We start from the raw sequence: 16,094 nt of genomic DNA on the forward strand, positions 1-16,094 counted from the left end.
ATGTAAAAAATAATCTTTAATTTTAAACTGAACTTATTATAAACTCATAAATTAAATTATTTATAAAATTATATACGTTTGAAAAACACCGCCGAATAGATCTTGTTAATATGTTGGTCAGATTTGTTTCTGTGAGTTGTGAGCACTGGAAATATGCTACACGCGTGAAGATTTACGTTTTGTTTGTTAAAATTCAGAATACAATAAATTTAATAAGAAGTTTTATAAATAATATACACTATTAAAATCTTAATATTTATCGAGATCTTAATCTCGTATTATTTGGATATGTATTTCAATATCTCACGCAATCGATAGATTTGTCGTTTGATCAATTTCTCAGTAACATGGTTACGTGTTTTTTGTTTTCATATTTTAAGCACATTAATAAATTGATGTTTCAAAGTGAAGCTTTTTGCAAAAATTTTTTGTTTACATATAAATAAGGTGTTTAGTGAAATAATTCAATAACGTATCAACATTTTAAGGTAAGATTTTTCATAGTACTTATTAAAATGATACCATGCATTACTTATTCACTTTAGTTTGAAAGTAGTTTTGAGTAAAATTTTTGACATTTGTTTGTGAAATATAAATTTCATTCATTACCTTCAACCGTATATTGACATTTAAATAAGACTATATATAAGAGATCGATTTCTCTCTTAATGTAATGTAAAGCTAATGTCTGATTTATTTGTCAGGACGATGCGTTCTAGTTATTAATAGAAACCAAATCTTGAGAAAAAAACTAGTGAGCAATGGCTACCTCATCATCAATCGTTACCTTTGAGAAGCCCCTTCCTCATGTGGGGCTTCCGGACTGGAAAGGGCGCCTTACTGCCTTACAACATACGGCGGATACAAGACGCACAGATGCATTCCAGATTCGACATCAGGCCAGGCAAATGCGGAATGAAACCAGAATCAGGACAGAATGGGATACCTATCACAATAACGTCCGATTGGGAGATAGGTATAAATATCATTGGAATTATTTATTAACATCCCGAAGGAGCGGTTTCGCCAAAAAATCCTATTTGCTAATTTTATGTTTTTTCACGTTTTAAGTCATTCTGAATCGTTTGAGATTGGAATTGAAAAAAGTATGTGTGTGTAAGTGAGCCATAGTTTAATATGCCGTTAACATTTTCTCAAAAAACCAGCACCGCATCAAAATTTAAAATATATGATGAAACTCGATAAAAAAAACTCGCATTGATTAGTTTTGCGCAAAAATCTACATTGTTTTCATGGATGTAAATGCTTTAGTATTCATTTTCATTGTGATGCAGAATGACGTGGATGCTATAGCGTTCATCGTATAACATATTTAATTAAAACTATGTAAGACATCGTGCCATAAGGCAAATTGCTGGAACTTCCCGTACCGAGGAATATTAAATGATTTCAAATAGATTATTATAAATACTGTAATTTATATATGTTTACAGAAAAGTAAATCAACCAATCAAATTTAAAATGAAGGACATTGTCTTATTTATAAGAATTATATAAACTGAATAGAAAAGTTAAGATTATTCAATTAAAGTATATTAGTGAGCTTTAGAACTTTAGCCAGAATTAAAACTAAAATCCGAATTATTTTCGATATCCAAAAAAAAATATTTTTTGAAAATCAAAGAAAAAAAATGAAAAAAATCCTATTTCCAAAAGCAATCAGAAAGCTTTTTGAATAATTTAGTTTAGTTCTCTCGAAAACTGCCATTTTTTGCACATTTTGCTTGGTACCTCTGAAACGGCTGGATCTGCCTTTGCCAAAAACTAACAACCACTTCATCCCGTCATTACGAATTGAATGTTTTTTAAATCATTCCAATCGTATGCTCCGTTCTTTCAAAACCTTGTTTATTATTTTCTGCACTATTTGCTCCGTATCTCCGTAACGGCTGGATCTGCCTTTGCCAAAAACTAATCAGCACATCTCCCTATCAACAGGAATCGAATGTTTTTTGAACCATTCAAATCGGTCGATCCGTGCGCCCGAAAAAATGCGGACGCACAAAACACACACGCGCCCACACACAAGAATTTCTGAGGAATGCCAAAATGTTCAGAAACCTCTGAAACGTAAAGATTTGCAAAAAATTTCATTTTCCATTTTCGGCCCATTACTATAACTTACCCTACGGGAAGTTAATATGATAATTTGACTACCAATATATAATGAGAATATAATGCAATATTTTTTTTTTATAATTTTATTTGAACAGCGATCAGAACTTATGGGTTCTATGAGCTGTTGTGATTAATATCTTACAAACTACGTTTGACAATAAAACTTTAATATGAATATTATTATAGTATTATATTGTTTAGGCGCACTACCCTTATAAACGGTGTTTAATCAAATTTCGGATATCACAACCATTGTAAAAATAAAATTATGTAAATTTTTGTACCTTACATAAACTTTCACTTTATATAAACTTGAAGTTTATTTATACTTACTTATTAAATTCTGAACCGAATTGAATCTTGCTGATTGGTAAGGATCGGTCAGACTTCATAAAAAAGTTATTAAACTTTTTTGAATGTTTTATTTTTTTTTTAATAGCGCTATAAAATTCATGGTCTAAAGCACTGCTTAAATTTATACAGACATACGAAAAGTGGTTTAATTATAGAAATTAATTAAAGTTTGGAATAAGGGCCTGACTCTCTTGGAACCTTAGAACATACAGCGAGTACGCCACAACGGATTTGCAGTTGTATAGCCTATTATAATCTTTCGATTTTATACAAAAATTTAGAATAAATTAAATTTTTAAAGAAAAAAAACTTTTAGAAACTTGCCTTGAGGCAAAATACCATATACCAATAAATTATTTAAATTGCTTTTTATGATTTACTCTAAATTGTCTGTTTTTTTTTTAATTTCATTTGTATCAATGTTTAATGTTATGTGCTTGCTTAGATTGCAATTGATTTTAATAACAAGCATATCTTATTATGTATACATGTTGCTTTAGCACAGCAACTGGGGTAAATTACCCCAAATGGGGTAAAAATAAAATTTTTAGGGAGTAAAAATTATGTATTTTTAAATGATATTTGCTAGCTGTATTTGCTACGTAGTTGTCTAGCTTAGCAATGGGGATAATATCAAATTAGACAAAAAATTTTTGGGGTAATGATTAAAAAAGTTCCCAGACCGCTGCTTTAGCAGATAAATAAAGAAAAGTTATAAATATTAAGCTAAAAAATCATAAAAGTACATACAAACTAACAAGACCCATTCGGCCTTAGTTGGTACATTAGTTGACACTGTGATAAGTTCTTTTCCGTGACGACCTAGAATGGACCTGGTTTCGGCAACTTTTTTCCAAGTTCCAGACTAGAGCTGATACAAAAAATGGTTTTCAGATTTGAAATCAGCGCAAAAAATACTATAAGAATCAGCTCTAACATTTCATGCACCAAACAAAAAAAATTTGTAGGCCTGTGTTATAAAATGTTTTTTATTACTATTTTTTCAATTATTAGGATCTCTGAAATGGACCGTTGGAGGGAAACATTGCAAATGTGTCTAGATCGATTGAATTCGGAAATGTCTGAACTGATGGAGGAAAAAGCAGCAACTGAACGTGAAATGGACACTTTGTGCAACACACCTTTGATTGTTGTTTCCGAATGTCTAACTATGCGAGATAGCAAACTTGGTTCCGAAATTACCTACGACGATGCAGACACTGAATTAAAAAAGGTACCATGATATTATTGATCCAGCTAATTAAAGGTTTATTATATTTTTTTTAAATTAACTTGAAGGAAAAATGTTTTAAATTTATAGGGCATAGCTTTTCTACTTTTACTATAAATGTAAAAGTTTAAACAAATCAAGTAAAATATTAATAAATTAAATTTCCTTATTGACAACAATCGGAACCTAATAGGTATATACTTGTAAGTTGTAATGATGACTTCCTAAAAATATGGCTTTGTAGTTGGCAACCCAACGGCTTATCTATCTATTTTAGAATTTTGAATTCATTATAAGAGAAACTTCTTATAATTCAGCAATGCCAGATGAGAGTCATTTTTACTGGAAAATATATTACCATTGCCAGGCTTTATGAGTATCGAACCCGGAACTTCTGATTAAAAGTTCATAGAATGAAGGAGAATTAACTGATATAATATAATACTATTTAATATATTTTAATTAATTTAATATAACTGATATAATTAATCAATATAATAATAATTAATATATATTATATTAATTTAATACTGGGCACTGAATGATAATTATTTTTCTAGGAACTCTGTGTTATTGAAAATAACAAACGCATGTTAACAGAAAGATGTCAGACAGCTTGGGAAAAAATAAATCGAATGAAAGAAGTTCAGTTCCAACTGAATTTGGATTTAAATGATAAAAAAGAAGTTCTGCAGTCGGATCAGGACATGCTAACTTTGCATAAAGATTGCGCGAACATCAGTTTTAAGCCAGATTCTCTGCGGGTTCACAAAAGGTTAAACTTTGATTTAAACTTTCATCAGCAAAAAATAAATTATTTTTTTATATTTTTTGGTCCATGAATTGAAACGCCCATTTCATGAATCACACATCCCGTTTGTTTCATGAATTAAATTTACAAATATTGATTCTATTATATTAAAAATAATATAGTAATATCAGATCATAAATTGTATTCAGTCATTTAGGCTTAAATTTGGTAAGAATCTTGGAATTCGAGATACCCAGCTGTAAGTTTTTAAATACTTGCTGTATATTTACACTAATAAGTTGTCTCAAAACCTACATATGGTAGGTACACCCTACTAGTAAGCTGGGTACCTCGAATTCCGAGGTGAACTTACTATCATGACTGGACTAAATTGGCTGAATAACAATGAGAAACTCGCATATTTTAAAAAAGGTGTAAATTATACAATTGTCCTTTTATAGTAAAGTATAATAATTTCTATGTTTAATTTTATTTAAAAAAAAAAGAAATAAACAGTCTTTCGACTCCATTTGATCTGAAAATTGCTGCTTTGTATATAGTCATGGTCAAATGTTCTATTTTTTATTTAAACTTTTTTGTTAAAATCTAGCCTTGCCTCATAAATCGTTTATCAACTATATGGTGTTCCCATTTTCAATTTATTTATGGTTCTTCATCAAATAACTTGATTCTGTAACATTATTCTTTTCTATACTATTGCAGCGTTTTAGATCTGTATGTAGACAATAATTTTTTCCTTTTGCGATTTTAATCATTTGTCATAAGTCAAAAATAACAATTTTGTATATATAAATTAGAAAATTATGAAAACATTTATAAAATCAGGTTCAAAGTTGACAATGAAAATATAACGTTTCTGACGCAACAGGTACCGGCATGGTTAGTCATTGCTATGATCAGTTTTTTTCATTACTTTATTTTGTATTATATTTCATTTCCAATGTTTTATTTGCCATCAGTTTATTTAGCAATTCAAAAAAATGTTACTAAGTAGATGTTATTTAGCAGTTGTAACTTATATTAAAAAAAATTTTTTTTTTTAATACCGAATGGCAAACTTGACTATAATGTCATAAATAAATAGCTTTATCTTTTCATTTTCAATTATTGTTGTTATTGAGTAATTACTAACTATTACTGATAGCTAAGTTTAGAATGTTTTTTAATAAATGCTAATCTGAAGAAAGACATCTCTTATTAGTTACAATTGCTGGCATGGTTAATCCATAAGTTTGTTTTAAACAAAACTGATATTTTTATTTTAAGCCAATGTTAAATTTGTGTGTATTTTTTTGCAAACTCACTATAATATTATAGTGAAGTATGAATATTCATACAGTAATTTAGTGGTAGCGTAGGGCGGGGCTAGTGGAGCAAATTTTTACAAACGAATGTAGCTTCTCAATGATAAGCTTCATTAAATTGTCATGCGGCTTTTGATGGATTTGTTGTTTATTGCTTAAAGTGTCAATACCTCTATCTCTCCTCCACATGATGTCTAAATGGGCGGTGAATAGAGATTTAGAGATATTTTAATTGCTCAACTTGCCCCATGATTAATTTTTATTTCACAATGGGATTTTCTTATTGCAGGGCTATACCATATGAGACTTGGTTGGAGCACACCCGTTATGTGAAATTAGTTGCTGATAATGAGCTAGCCGATACGGCTCGTATGCGAGAGGCTTTATTTGTGATGCGCGAAAGGGCTCGTAATGACCTCCGTGCTCAACAGGAGTGCACCGAATACACCCTTCGAAAACGTGTTTATGAAACCCAGAGGGCCAGAAACGAATTGCAATATCAATCAGAGAAGGTAATTGTAGAATTTATATCACTTCACCCAATTAGTCCATAGGATAACTAAGAAAACCCAATTCTTTTGCAAAATTATTTTTTATATTCAATATAGTTTTCTTTGAAGACGATATACCGATTATAGCAAACTTCGAACTTTTCGAAACCATTTTTGTAGTACGATTTATACTTTGTCACAAAATTCGGCTATCATCTTATCATTTAGTAAAAATTTCTTCACAGCGAGCATCCTTTTGAGACCTGAGAACAGGATATGGTCGCTGGGGAACAGATCTAGAGAATATAGTGAGTAGGGAACCAATTTGGAGCCCAATTCATGTTTTTTCGCCACTGTTTTTACGAATTTGTGACTTGAGGCGTTGTCCTGATGGAGCAGCACTGTTTTTCTTTTCAAATGAGGCAATTTTTTCGATTACGATCTTCCAATACTAGAATAACGTTATTCATTAATCACTCTTGATGGTCCAGCCTTTCTCAAGCTAGTTGATAAAAATCATTTCTTGCAAATCTAAAAAAACTGACGCCATAACCTTGCCTTCCATTTTTTCTCTTCATCGTGCCTCTCGGATGACTGTCTATTCGACTCCGGAGTGTAGTGGTGAAGCCAGGTCACATTCATGGTAACATATTGATGCAAAAAATCGGTTTTATTTTGATTAATCAGCTCCAAATATTTTTATGAATCATCAACTCGTTATGCTTTTGGTCTAATGTGAGTTCGCGCGGCACCCATTTAGCACAGAGATATTTCAAAGTATTCGCTAAGGATTATCAAACATATTATATTGATATTTTCTGGGTGTCAGCTGTCTCAGGCATTTCATGACTTTTCCATTTTCCAAAACAAAAAGTTTTGGAAAACAAAAATATTCGTTGGACATTTTTATGTTTTCTAGTGTAACCACCACAATTGGCCTTCCAGAGCTTTCAGCATCGTCAGTGTCCAAACCACTTCTCCACCGTTTGCCTCGATTTGGCAGAGTCTAGATAACACTAATCAAGCGATATTTTGGCTGTGATGATATTTTTACCCATCAAAAATCAATGATATATCAACACACACAAATGCTTTGAATTGATGGTTTCGAACAACTCAAAAGTTGCGTCACTTGAACCTCTATATCGTGTAAACAAATCGTCGGATTGTCATTGAATTTTGACATATATCTTCTTAAAGTTGTTGCTTCATACAAATCATATCTGGTTGGCAGAGCCAACTTGACTCACATCTGGATATAAATGTAGGAGGTGCAACTTTTAGCAATCAAATCCCAACAAACTTTATACTAACCCCAGAAAATTGCCACAAATATACACTGTTATAAGACATTTTTTAGAAATCCATCTGCTACCAATAATATCTAATTAATTAATAATTAAATTTTGACATATCCTCTTAAATTTGTTGCTTCATACAAATCATATCTGGTTGGCTGAGCCAACTTGACTCACATCAGGATACGAATGTTTAGCAGTCAAACCCCAACAAACTTTATACTAACCCCAGGAAACTTAACTTGCCAAGAAATTACCACAAATACACACTGCCAAGAGACATTTTTTGGAAATCCATCGGCTTCCAATAATATTTAACTAATTTTAGTAAGATCACTGCGGATATTAATTAATTCATTTTAATTCATTTTACTACAAATATTCTATTATAATATTAGAATATACGTGAACCTGTTTTCCTAGCATTAATTTTAGCTTCTTCTGGTGTTAATTTTTTTTTCAATGCATGGTTCTAATGGATTCCCATTTTTATCTAATTTTCCTGCCTTAAATTCTTCTATAATTTTCTTGCTATAAACAGCATCAAACAAATCTTTGCTTGTGAATTTTGTTTGGTATACTTCAGGAGTTTTTACGTAAGGTTTCAATTTAAAATCTGTCAAGTCTGGGACGATTAGTTCAGGGATAAGTTCTGGAATTTCTACATATTTTCCATTTATTGTGTATCCAGTGTCTTTAACTCCTCTTTTATCAATTGGTACATCGGGGTCAGGATTTTCTATTTGTTGTTTTTTAAATATTCGCGATCCTCTCTTATTATATAAAAGAAACTTCCTAAAATTTCATTTTCTATAACTGGGTGATGTAGTGTTCATTCCTCATTTGCATATATTAAATAAGGAAGGCAATGTTTTTATAGTCGACATCTTTTCATAACAAATGAACAAATCAATTTAAAAATGGTGAAGCCAGGTCACATTCATGGTAACATATTGATGCAAAAAATCGGTTTTATTTTGATTAATCAGCTCCAAATATTTTTATGAATCATCAACTCGTTATGCTTTTGGTCTAATGTGAGTTCGCGCGGCACCCATTTAGCACAGAGATATTTCAAAGTATTCGCTAAGGATTATCAAACATATTATATTGATATTTTCTGGGTGTCAGCTGTCTCAGGCATTTCATGACTTTTCCATTTTCCAAAACAAAAAGTTTTGGAAAACAAAAATATTCGTTGGACATTTTTATGTTTTCTAGTGTAACCACCACAATTGGCCTTCCAGAGCTTTCAGCATCGTCAGTGTCCAAACCACTTCTCCACCGTTTGCCTCGATTTGGCAGAGTCTAGATAACACTAATCAAGCGATATTTTGGCTGTGATGATATTTTTACCCATCAAAAATCAATGATATATCAACACACACAAATGCTTTGAATTGATGGTTTCGAACAACTCAAAAGTTGCGTCACTTGAACCTCTATATCGTGTAAACAAATCGTCGGATTGTCATTGAATTTTGACATATATCTTCTTAAAGTTGTTGCTTCATACAAATCATATCTGGTTGGCAGAGCCAACTTGACTCACATCTGGATATAAATGTAGGAGGTGCAACTTTTAGCAATCAAATCCCAACAAACTTTATACTAACCCCAGAAAATTGCCACAAATATACACTGTTATAAGACATTTTTTAGAAATCCATCTGCTACCAATAATATCTAATTAATTAATAATTAAATTTTGACATATCCTCTTAAATTTGTTGCTTCATACAAATCATATCTGGTTGGCTGAGCCAACTTGACTCACATCAGGATACGAATGTTTAGCAGTCAAACCCCAACAAACTTTATACTAACCCCAGGAAACTTAACTTGCCAAGAAATTACCACAAATACACACTGCCAAGAGACATTTTTTGGAAATCCATCGGCTTCCAATAATATTTAACTAATTTTAGTAAGATCACTGCGGATATTAATTAATTCATTTTAATTCATTTTACTACAAATATTCTATTATAATATTAGAATATACGTGAACCTGTTTTCCTAGCATTAATTTTAGCTTCTTCTGGTGTTAATTTTTTTTTCAATGCATGGTTCTAATGGATTCCCATTTTTATCTAATTTTCCTGCCTTAAATTCTTCTATAATTTTCTTGCTATAAACAGCATCAAACAAATCTTTGCTTGTGAATTTTGTTTGGTATACTTCAGGAGTTTTTACGTAAGGTTTCAATTTAAAATCTGTCAAGTCTGGGACGATTAGTTCAGGGATAAGTTCTGGAATTTCTACATATTTTCCATTTATTGTGTATCCAGTGTCTTTAACTCCTCTTTTATCAATTGGTACATCGGGGTCAGGATTTTCTATTTGTTGTTTTTTAAATATTCGCGATCCTCTCTTATTATATAAAAGAAACTTCCTAAAATTTCATTTTCTATAACTGGGTGATGTAGTGTTCATTCCTCATTTGCATATATTAAATAAGGAAGGCAATGTTTTTATAGTCGACATCTTTTCATAACAAATGAACAAATCAATTTAAAAATTCTAAGCCACTTGTAATGAATAAAAGATATGCTACTTTGAATCAATGTGAATTGATTATGTCCTTATATTATCCTTGAATTAATTATGTCCTTATATTTTAAATATTTATAAACTGTTCTTTCGGAGAGTTATAATTCTTATAATTAAATAGAATATATATTATATATTATCGACTGAGTTTTCTTCTCTAGATGAAAGAGGAAATGGAAAATATGATCGATGAAATCCAATCACTAGAACGTGCTTTACAAGATAAAACTGATGCTTTAAAACTTTGCGAAACCCGACTAGAAATTCGCAGCTATCGCCCTGGTTATGAAATGGCTCGTGATGAGCCCGATCTTGGCTTACAAGATGAAGTCAGACAATTGAGGCAAACCAGACGGGATCTTACAGACAAAATGGATTGCGCCAAGTAAGTGAAATGTAACGAATAAAAATCCGTTAATGAATAATAGAATAATGAATAAATATCCGTTAATGTTTCAGAGCGACTTACAATGCTTTAGAAAATCATTTAGTACGTATAGATCGCGATCTTGATAATAAAGAGCAAGGTCTAATGACGGATCTTCGCTGTATTGACTTGCGGATGCGTTTGCGCGATGGCGGAATTAAGGCAGGCGCTAAGCAACAAAGTCAAACCGATCGCAATATTCAATTGACCCGAATGCAGGATGAAATTCCTCCGACATAAGTAAGATACATGTGCTTTTTCTATTTATCTTATAGTACTCCATAATTATACACATATATCATTAGAAACAAAACGGTCTTTTCCAAAAGACAATCAGTTATTAAAAATATAACTAAATTACTTATATATTTTTTGTCCCAAATTGACTCTTCTTCACCCACATCCAATAATCAAATGACTTTAATAGTCTTATATTTGCAAAAAAGCATCATATATTTCAATTTAAAATTAAATTAAACTAGTGGGGTGCATGGCATCCTGCCTTAAGGCAAATTGCTGAAACTTCCCGTACCGTAATTAAAAATCTTGGTACGGAACCCCAAAAAATTTACACAAAATGTGTACACATTAAAAATCTATAAAATATCTGATAATTTGATGTACATATGTCCAATAAACATTTTTGACCGCCAAATGCCATTTTTTTATCTTATTTTTATTGAGAGTCCATAACCGCTGGACATGCCTTCCCAAAAATTTAATCAGTTCTTCATCTGGTCAATGCAAGTAAAATGTTTTTTGAATTATTAAAATGGAACGCTCCGTTCTCTTAAAATTGAGTTACCATTTTTGGCACTTTTTGTCCCGTATCTTCGGAACGAGTAGACCTGCCTTCTCCAAATACTAATCAGCACGTCTATCCTTATCAATACGAATCGAATGTTTTTTGAGTTATTCAAATCGGTTGATTGGTGTTCCCGAAATCGTCGACGAAAATTTGTATCCACGTACACACACACACTAGCCGTTTCGGAGATACGGGGCAAAAAGTGCCAAAAATGATATTTCAGTTTTTGAGATAACGTAGCGTCCAATTTAAATAATTCAAAAATATTTTACTTGTTAAGGCAGGTCTAGTCTCCAAAGATCCAATAAAAAAAAGTAAAAAGCAATGCCATTTTGGCGTTTAAAAATGATCATTTGATATATGTACATCGTATTATCAGATATTTTATAAATATTATAATATTATAATAATAAGTACAAATTTTTTGTACATAAAATTGTATATGGGTCCCGCACCAATGTTTACACGTTAGACGACTACGCGGCGTTTACGCGCTTTGATATTTCGATTCCAAATCAGCTGTGCAGCGCGATTGCTTTAAAAAATGTCCGAAATTTTCAACAAAAATCAAAATATAAGAAATACAAATTTTTCAAAAAAGTCAATTTTTCAAACAATTACACAATTTCTCAAAAATCTAATTTTTTTAGAGTTTTGCAAAGTTCTTTTTAATTTAGTTTTTGGTACGGGAAGTTCTAGCAATTTGCATTAAGTTTTGACGCTAAATCAAATGGTATATATACTAAATAATAATGGTATATTCACTTAAAGTTATAATTGAATATAATTCGTGCTATATATGTTTATTATTGCGATTTACATAAGTATAGTACATATATGTAAAAAAATCTAACAAAATTTATAACAATGTTTATTTATATATAATATTTATTTATTTATTTCAGGTGAGTTTATCTGGATTGCAGTCACAATTTGTAATAGAAAAAGTGTGTTCATAAATTGTAGTTTGTCGTAGATTTTATGTGTATTCAACGCAAGTCACAATATTAATAAATATAACTATAACTAAAAATTGATTTTGTTATTTTTTATTTCAAAATAGTTTTATTACTATTTTTTTAATATTCTCGATTTTTATTTTTTTTTAACTAAAGGCCTCATTTTTTTTTCAAAACAATATTAATTTGTTTTTTTTTATAAACATGTTTTACGTTCAAAATCGTTCAAAACAATAATTAATCATTTTTTATAAAAGTCAATATATTTACATTATGTCAATATATTTACATATGTATAGTTGAAAGTTGAAACTATTCAAATCTATTCAAAAGCATTAACGATTATTTCGTTCACATTAGAGTGGATAGTGCTGCATATTTCACAGTAGTTGACGTGCAATGTAACCAACGTTAGGAAAATAACACTCACACCCATTTGGTTTATAAGTGGAATTTGGTGGACGTCGAGAAAAAATTCTGAAAGGCGGACCAACAAGAATTTGTATTTTGCACCTTTATTTAAATTGTGTGTGTATTATTTTATCAGGACAGTGCTGCAATCAGTTACAAAATATAGATATTTATGCTGAAGTATTATTTTCTGCACTAAAATAATTAGGTTTTGATAAGTTATAATGGCTGTCCCTACAACCGGTGTAGGTAAGAATTATTATTTGTGCATAATTTCTTTTGTGTTTTTATCAGCTTGAAATCCCCTTCATCAATAAGTTTGTGATACATAAATATTTGTATAACATTGATGTTTCAAGACCTATGAATTTGGTTTTGTCTTCATGTTTAATATTTTATGTCAACCATATTATTTTTAAAACACAACTATTATCAATATTTTAATTACTATAATCGTAGTGGTTCCTCGAAATTTCCGTTTACTTGAAGAACTTGAGCAAGGACAAAAAGGTGTAGGTGATGGAACTATATCTTGGGGTCTTGAAAATGATGATGATATGACTTTAACTCATTGGACTGGAATGATAATAGGACCCCCTCGGGTACGTTACGGTTTGCCCATATCGATAATTGACATATTTTCTAATTCTGATTCATATTTTTAGACTCCATATGAAAATAGAATGTATTCATTAAAAATTGAATGTGGTGCTAGGTATCCCGATGATGCTCCCAGTGCTAAATTTTTATCTAGGATCAATATAAACTGCATTAACACTTCTAATGGTGTTGTAAGTATTTTACAACTTGTCTTATTAATGAATCAAATTTTAATGTGACAATGTGCTCGATTTAAGGTTGATAACAGACAAGTACCCGTTTTGGCTCGATGGCAAAGAGATTATACAATAAAATCTGTTCTTCAGGAATTACGTCGCATAATGACTCTTAAAGAAAACATGAAATTATCTCAACCACCTGAGGGCAGTTCATTTTAGCCTTCCTCAAAGTTGATTACCAACAAGAACCTCAGCTTGTGTGCGATGGCTTTAACATTATTAAACACTTTAATAATCATAGGATAAGTTCAATAGAATATTTACTATGATGGTAAGGATGGAAGTTTTATTATGGATAAATAGTGGAAAACAAGTGTTGACATTGATAGTGTTACTAAAATAGTCATCGTATGTTTATTTATACAATAAAAATGTCAATATACATAATTACAAATGTTTATTTTATTTATAAACTTTATTTCTCTGAATGCATAGAAATGTAATATACTGCTTCATTGCTAAAACTAAGTAATTGCTGTTTCTATTGTATAAAAAGTAATGTTGAATGTTGGTGTTTATAAATAATTAAAATTTTATGAATAAATTATCTTATCAATATTAATCGCATTTTTAAAATCATTGTGGAAAGTGAGGTTGTCAATTAAACCATTCATGTTCATGGTGTTACATTTTTATTCCATTTAAATGTACAGCTGAAATATTAAAGAGAAAACTGTGGTATTTTAGGCATCTCAGTAAATAACAAAAAAAAAAGTATACTGATTATCTACTAGAGATAAAATAATGGAGTACCAAGTGTGGCCAAAGACAATCTTTATTGAAATGGTAACAATCATAGACGCACAAAAAATCCAACTACAGATAATTATCTAATTATTTCTTACTAGGGGGTTTGAATTCAAATTTACGTGATTTAAGTGCTGTCCATTTGTGTCTTTTCAGATAAAAGGCCAATGCAAAAAGCATTGAAAAGATTCCAATAGCCTTAATAGTCATTTTCTTACGATCATCATGTTCAGGCTCAGATGCCCATTTCAAGAATGTGGAAACATCTTTGGCGAGTTGACTGGCAGTGGCTGGCGTTCCATCTGAATATTCCATAACCTGGAAGAAGTTGATAATTCAAGATTATATTCAAATGCACATTAAAAATTGATGTAATTACATACCTCATTATACAATGCTTGAGCCATAGAAATGGCTCCCCCTGGGAAATATGGATTGTAATACTGTCCTTCCCTTAGAATTACACCTGCTGGTGGGTCTGTGTATCCAGTCAGGAGTGCAAACAAGTAGTCTTCTCCTCCATGACGAGCCAATGTAATAAAACTCAAATCAGGTGGAAAAGCACCATTATTAGCTGCTCGAGCAGCTTCTTCATTTGGATATGGTGAGGGGAAAGGATCTGACAGCTTTCCTGGACGCATATAATAATTGCCTTGCTCATCAGGTCCATCTTGCACTTGCGCCTTTAAATAAATAATTTTGAATGTATTATGTGACGGTTTAAACTGCTAATAAAATTACGGTCTACCTCTGCAGCTTCAGCTTTAGCTTCTGCTTCAGTATGTGAAACTCCAACCAAATTCCGATAGCATAAATATTTTATTGAATGGCATGCTGCACATACTTGCTTATACACTTCATAACCACGGCGTATACTATAAATTATGCAATAATATATGTAAAAATGTTATCTAACTATCACCATGCGAATAAGTAAACAAACCTGCTGTGATCAAAGGATTGGAATATTCCTTTATGACTCCAGGGATTTTTAGGAGGGTGAACTTCTGTTCCAGAAGCTTTTACGGATTGATCTAATGCAAATAGTAGTGCTCCTGCACTTCCAGCAAATACTCCAACTGTTGTGAAGAACTAAAACAAACTTGAAATCAAGCAACTTATTTTATTAGAAATTAAAAATTATGTTCTACTTACAACTTTCTGACTCTTGGACCACGTCCTTTGAGCAGTTGAATAGTTATTAATCTGAAAATTATTACATAATGATGTTCTATTTCTTGATATACGCATAGAAAATAAATTTATTTACGCGATATATTTATTACAGGACAGTAATTTATGATGCTTTCATATAATAATGAGTCGGCTTATTATGAAAATGATAGTTATGTGGCTAATGGAGCATACGTAAATTAGTGCACGAATGACAGCTTTAAACAAATGTCAAATTATAAGAATATTGTCACAAATGGAAATAATTAAAGTAAAACTCGAAACATATTTATTTTCATATTTCCATGATCGTACCTGGTATAATGCGATTCCATGATTAGATTTTAAAAGTTTTGCTCCACAAATCCTCCCAATTGTCGCCGCCATGATGGCTAAAGGTGAACATACACTGTTTCAAGTGAAGGATAGGTTAAAATTGATTTTAATAAAAGTAAACAAATATTGTATTTATACAATAACCGGTAACTTAAAATAACTAAATCATTATTAAAAAGGCTCTTATTATGATTTAAAATGCAAAATAAAGCAAATTTTACCGGATATAATATTATGCAATAGATCTTGGTT

The 16,094-nt window shown here is 30.9% G+C and overlaps 3 protein-coding genes and 2 pseudogenes across 3 annotated transcripts; 2 read left to right on the plus strand and 3 right to left on the minus strand.

Annotated features, from left to right (window-relative positions):
- The first annotated feature begins 761 nt into the window (after nucleotides 1-761).
- Nucleotides 762-10,809, plus strand: LOC113366761 (tektin-2). The gene is made up of 6 exons (XM_026608416.1): nucleotides 762-976; nucleotides 3,508-3,727; nucleotides 4,285-4,499; nucleotides 6,090-6,312; nucleotides 10,304-10,527; nucleotides 10,602-10,809. The coding sequence occupies exons 1-6, from the start codon at nucleotides 762-764 to the stop codon at nucleotides 10,807-10,809; spliced, it is 1,305 nt and encodes a 434-aa protein (XP_026464201.1).
- LOC113366763 lies at nucleotides 7,984-8,425 on the minus strand (annotated as a pseudogene).
- LOC113366762 lies at nucleotides 9,584-10,025 on the minus strand (annotated as a pseudogene).
- Nucleotides 10,810-12,776: 1,967 nt separating the features above from the next.
- Nucleotides 12,777-13,912, plus strand: LOC113366690 (ubiquitin-conjugating enzyme E2 variant 2). Its single transcript, XM_026608346.1, has 4 exons — nucleotides 12,777-12,996; nucleotides 13,207-13,349; nucleotides 13,413-13,538; nucleotides 13,605-13,912. The coding sequence occupies exons 1-4, from the start codon at nucleotides 12,972-12,974 to the stop codon at nucleotides 13,743-13,745; spliced, it is 435 nt and encodes a 144-aa protein (XP_026464131.1). The 5' UTR covers nucleotides 12,777-12,971; the 3' UTR covers nucleotides 13,746-13,912.
- A 321-nt stretch (nucleotides 13,913-14,233) lies between these two features.
- Nucleotides 14,234-16,014, minus strand: LOC113365988 (cytochrome c1, heme protein, mitochondrial). Its single transcript, XM_026607534.1, has 6 exons — nucleotides 15,822-16,014; nucleotides 15,489-15,539; nucleotides 15,277-15,425; nucleotides 15,082-15,208; nucleotides 14,717-15,016; nucleotides 14,234-14,651 (listed from the first exon to the last, which is right to left on the minus strand). The coding sequence occupies exons 1-6, from the start codon at nucleotides 15,891-15,893 to the stop codon at nucleotides 14,421-14,423; spliced, it is 930 nt and encodes a 309-aa protein (XP_026463319.1). The 5' UTR covers nucleotides 15,894-16,014; the 3' UTR covers nucleotides 14,234-14,420.
- Between the last annotated feature and the right edge of the window lie 80 nt (nucleotides 16,015-16,094).

Source organism: Ctenocephalides felis, unplaced genomic scaffold, assembly GCF_003426905.1.
Source record: "Ctenocephalides felis isolate EL2017-DRISC unplaced genomic scaffold, ASM342690v1 CF-g0.4_SCAFFOLD_01170, whole genome shotgun sequence".
Taxonomy (NCBI): domain Eukaryota; kingdom Metazoa; phylum Arthropoda; class Insecta; order Siphonaptera; family Pulicidae; genus Ctenocephalides; species Ctenocephalides felis.

Bases quoted from the DNA above. Each gene is read 5' to 3' on its own strand.
- LOC113366690 (XM_026608346.1), top strand. From the start codon at position 12,972: ATGGCTGTCCCTACAACCGGTGTAG. The intron at 12,997-13,206 runs GTAAGAATTATT...CTATAATCGTAG, and splicing joins TGTCCCTACAACCGGTGTAG to TGGTTCCTCGAAATTTCCGT. The intron at 13,539-13,604 runs GTAAGTATTTTA...GCTCGATTTAAG, and splicing joins TTAACACTTCTAATGGTGTT to GTTGATAACAGACAAGTACC.
- LOC113366761 (XM_026608416.1), top strand. From the start codon at position 762: ATGGCTACCTCATCATCAATCGTTACCTTTGAGAAGCCCCTTCCTCAT. The intron at 977-3,507 runs GTATAAATATCA...TTCAATTATTAG, and splicing joins AACGTCCGATTGGGAGATAG to GATCTCTGAAATGGACCGTT. The intron at 10,528-10,601 runs GTAAGTGAAATG...TTAATGTTTCAG, and splicing joins GACAAAATGGATTGCGCCAA to AGCGACTTACAATGCTTTAG.
- LOC113365988 (XM_026607534.1), bottom strand. From the start codon at position 15,893: ATGGCGGCGACAATTGGGAGGATTTGTGGAGCAAAACTTTTAAAATCT. The intron at 15,540-15,821 runs GTACGATCATGG...AATAATTTTCAG, and splicing joins ATGGAATCGCATTATACCAG to ATTAATAACTATTCAACTGC. The intron at 14,652-14,716 runs GTATGTAATTAC...AACTTCTTCCAG, and splicing joins CTCAAGCATTGTATAATGAG to GTTATGGAATATTCAGATGG.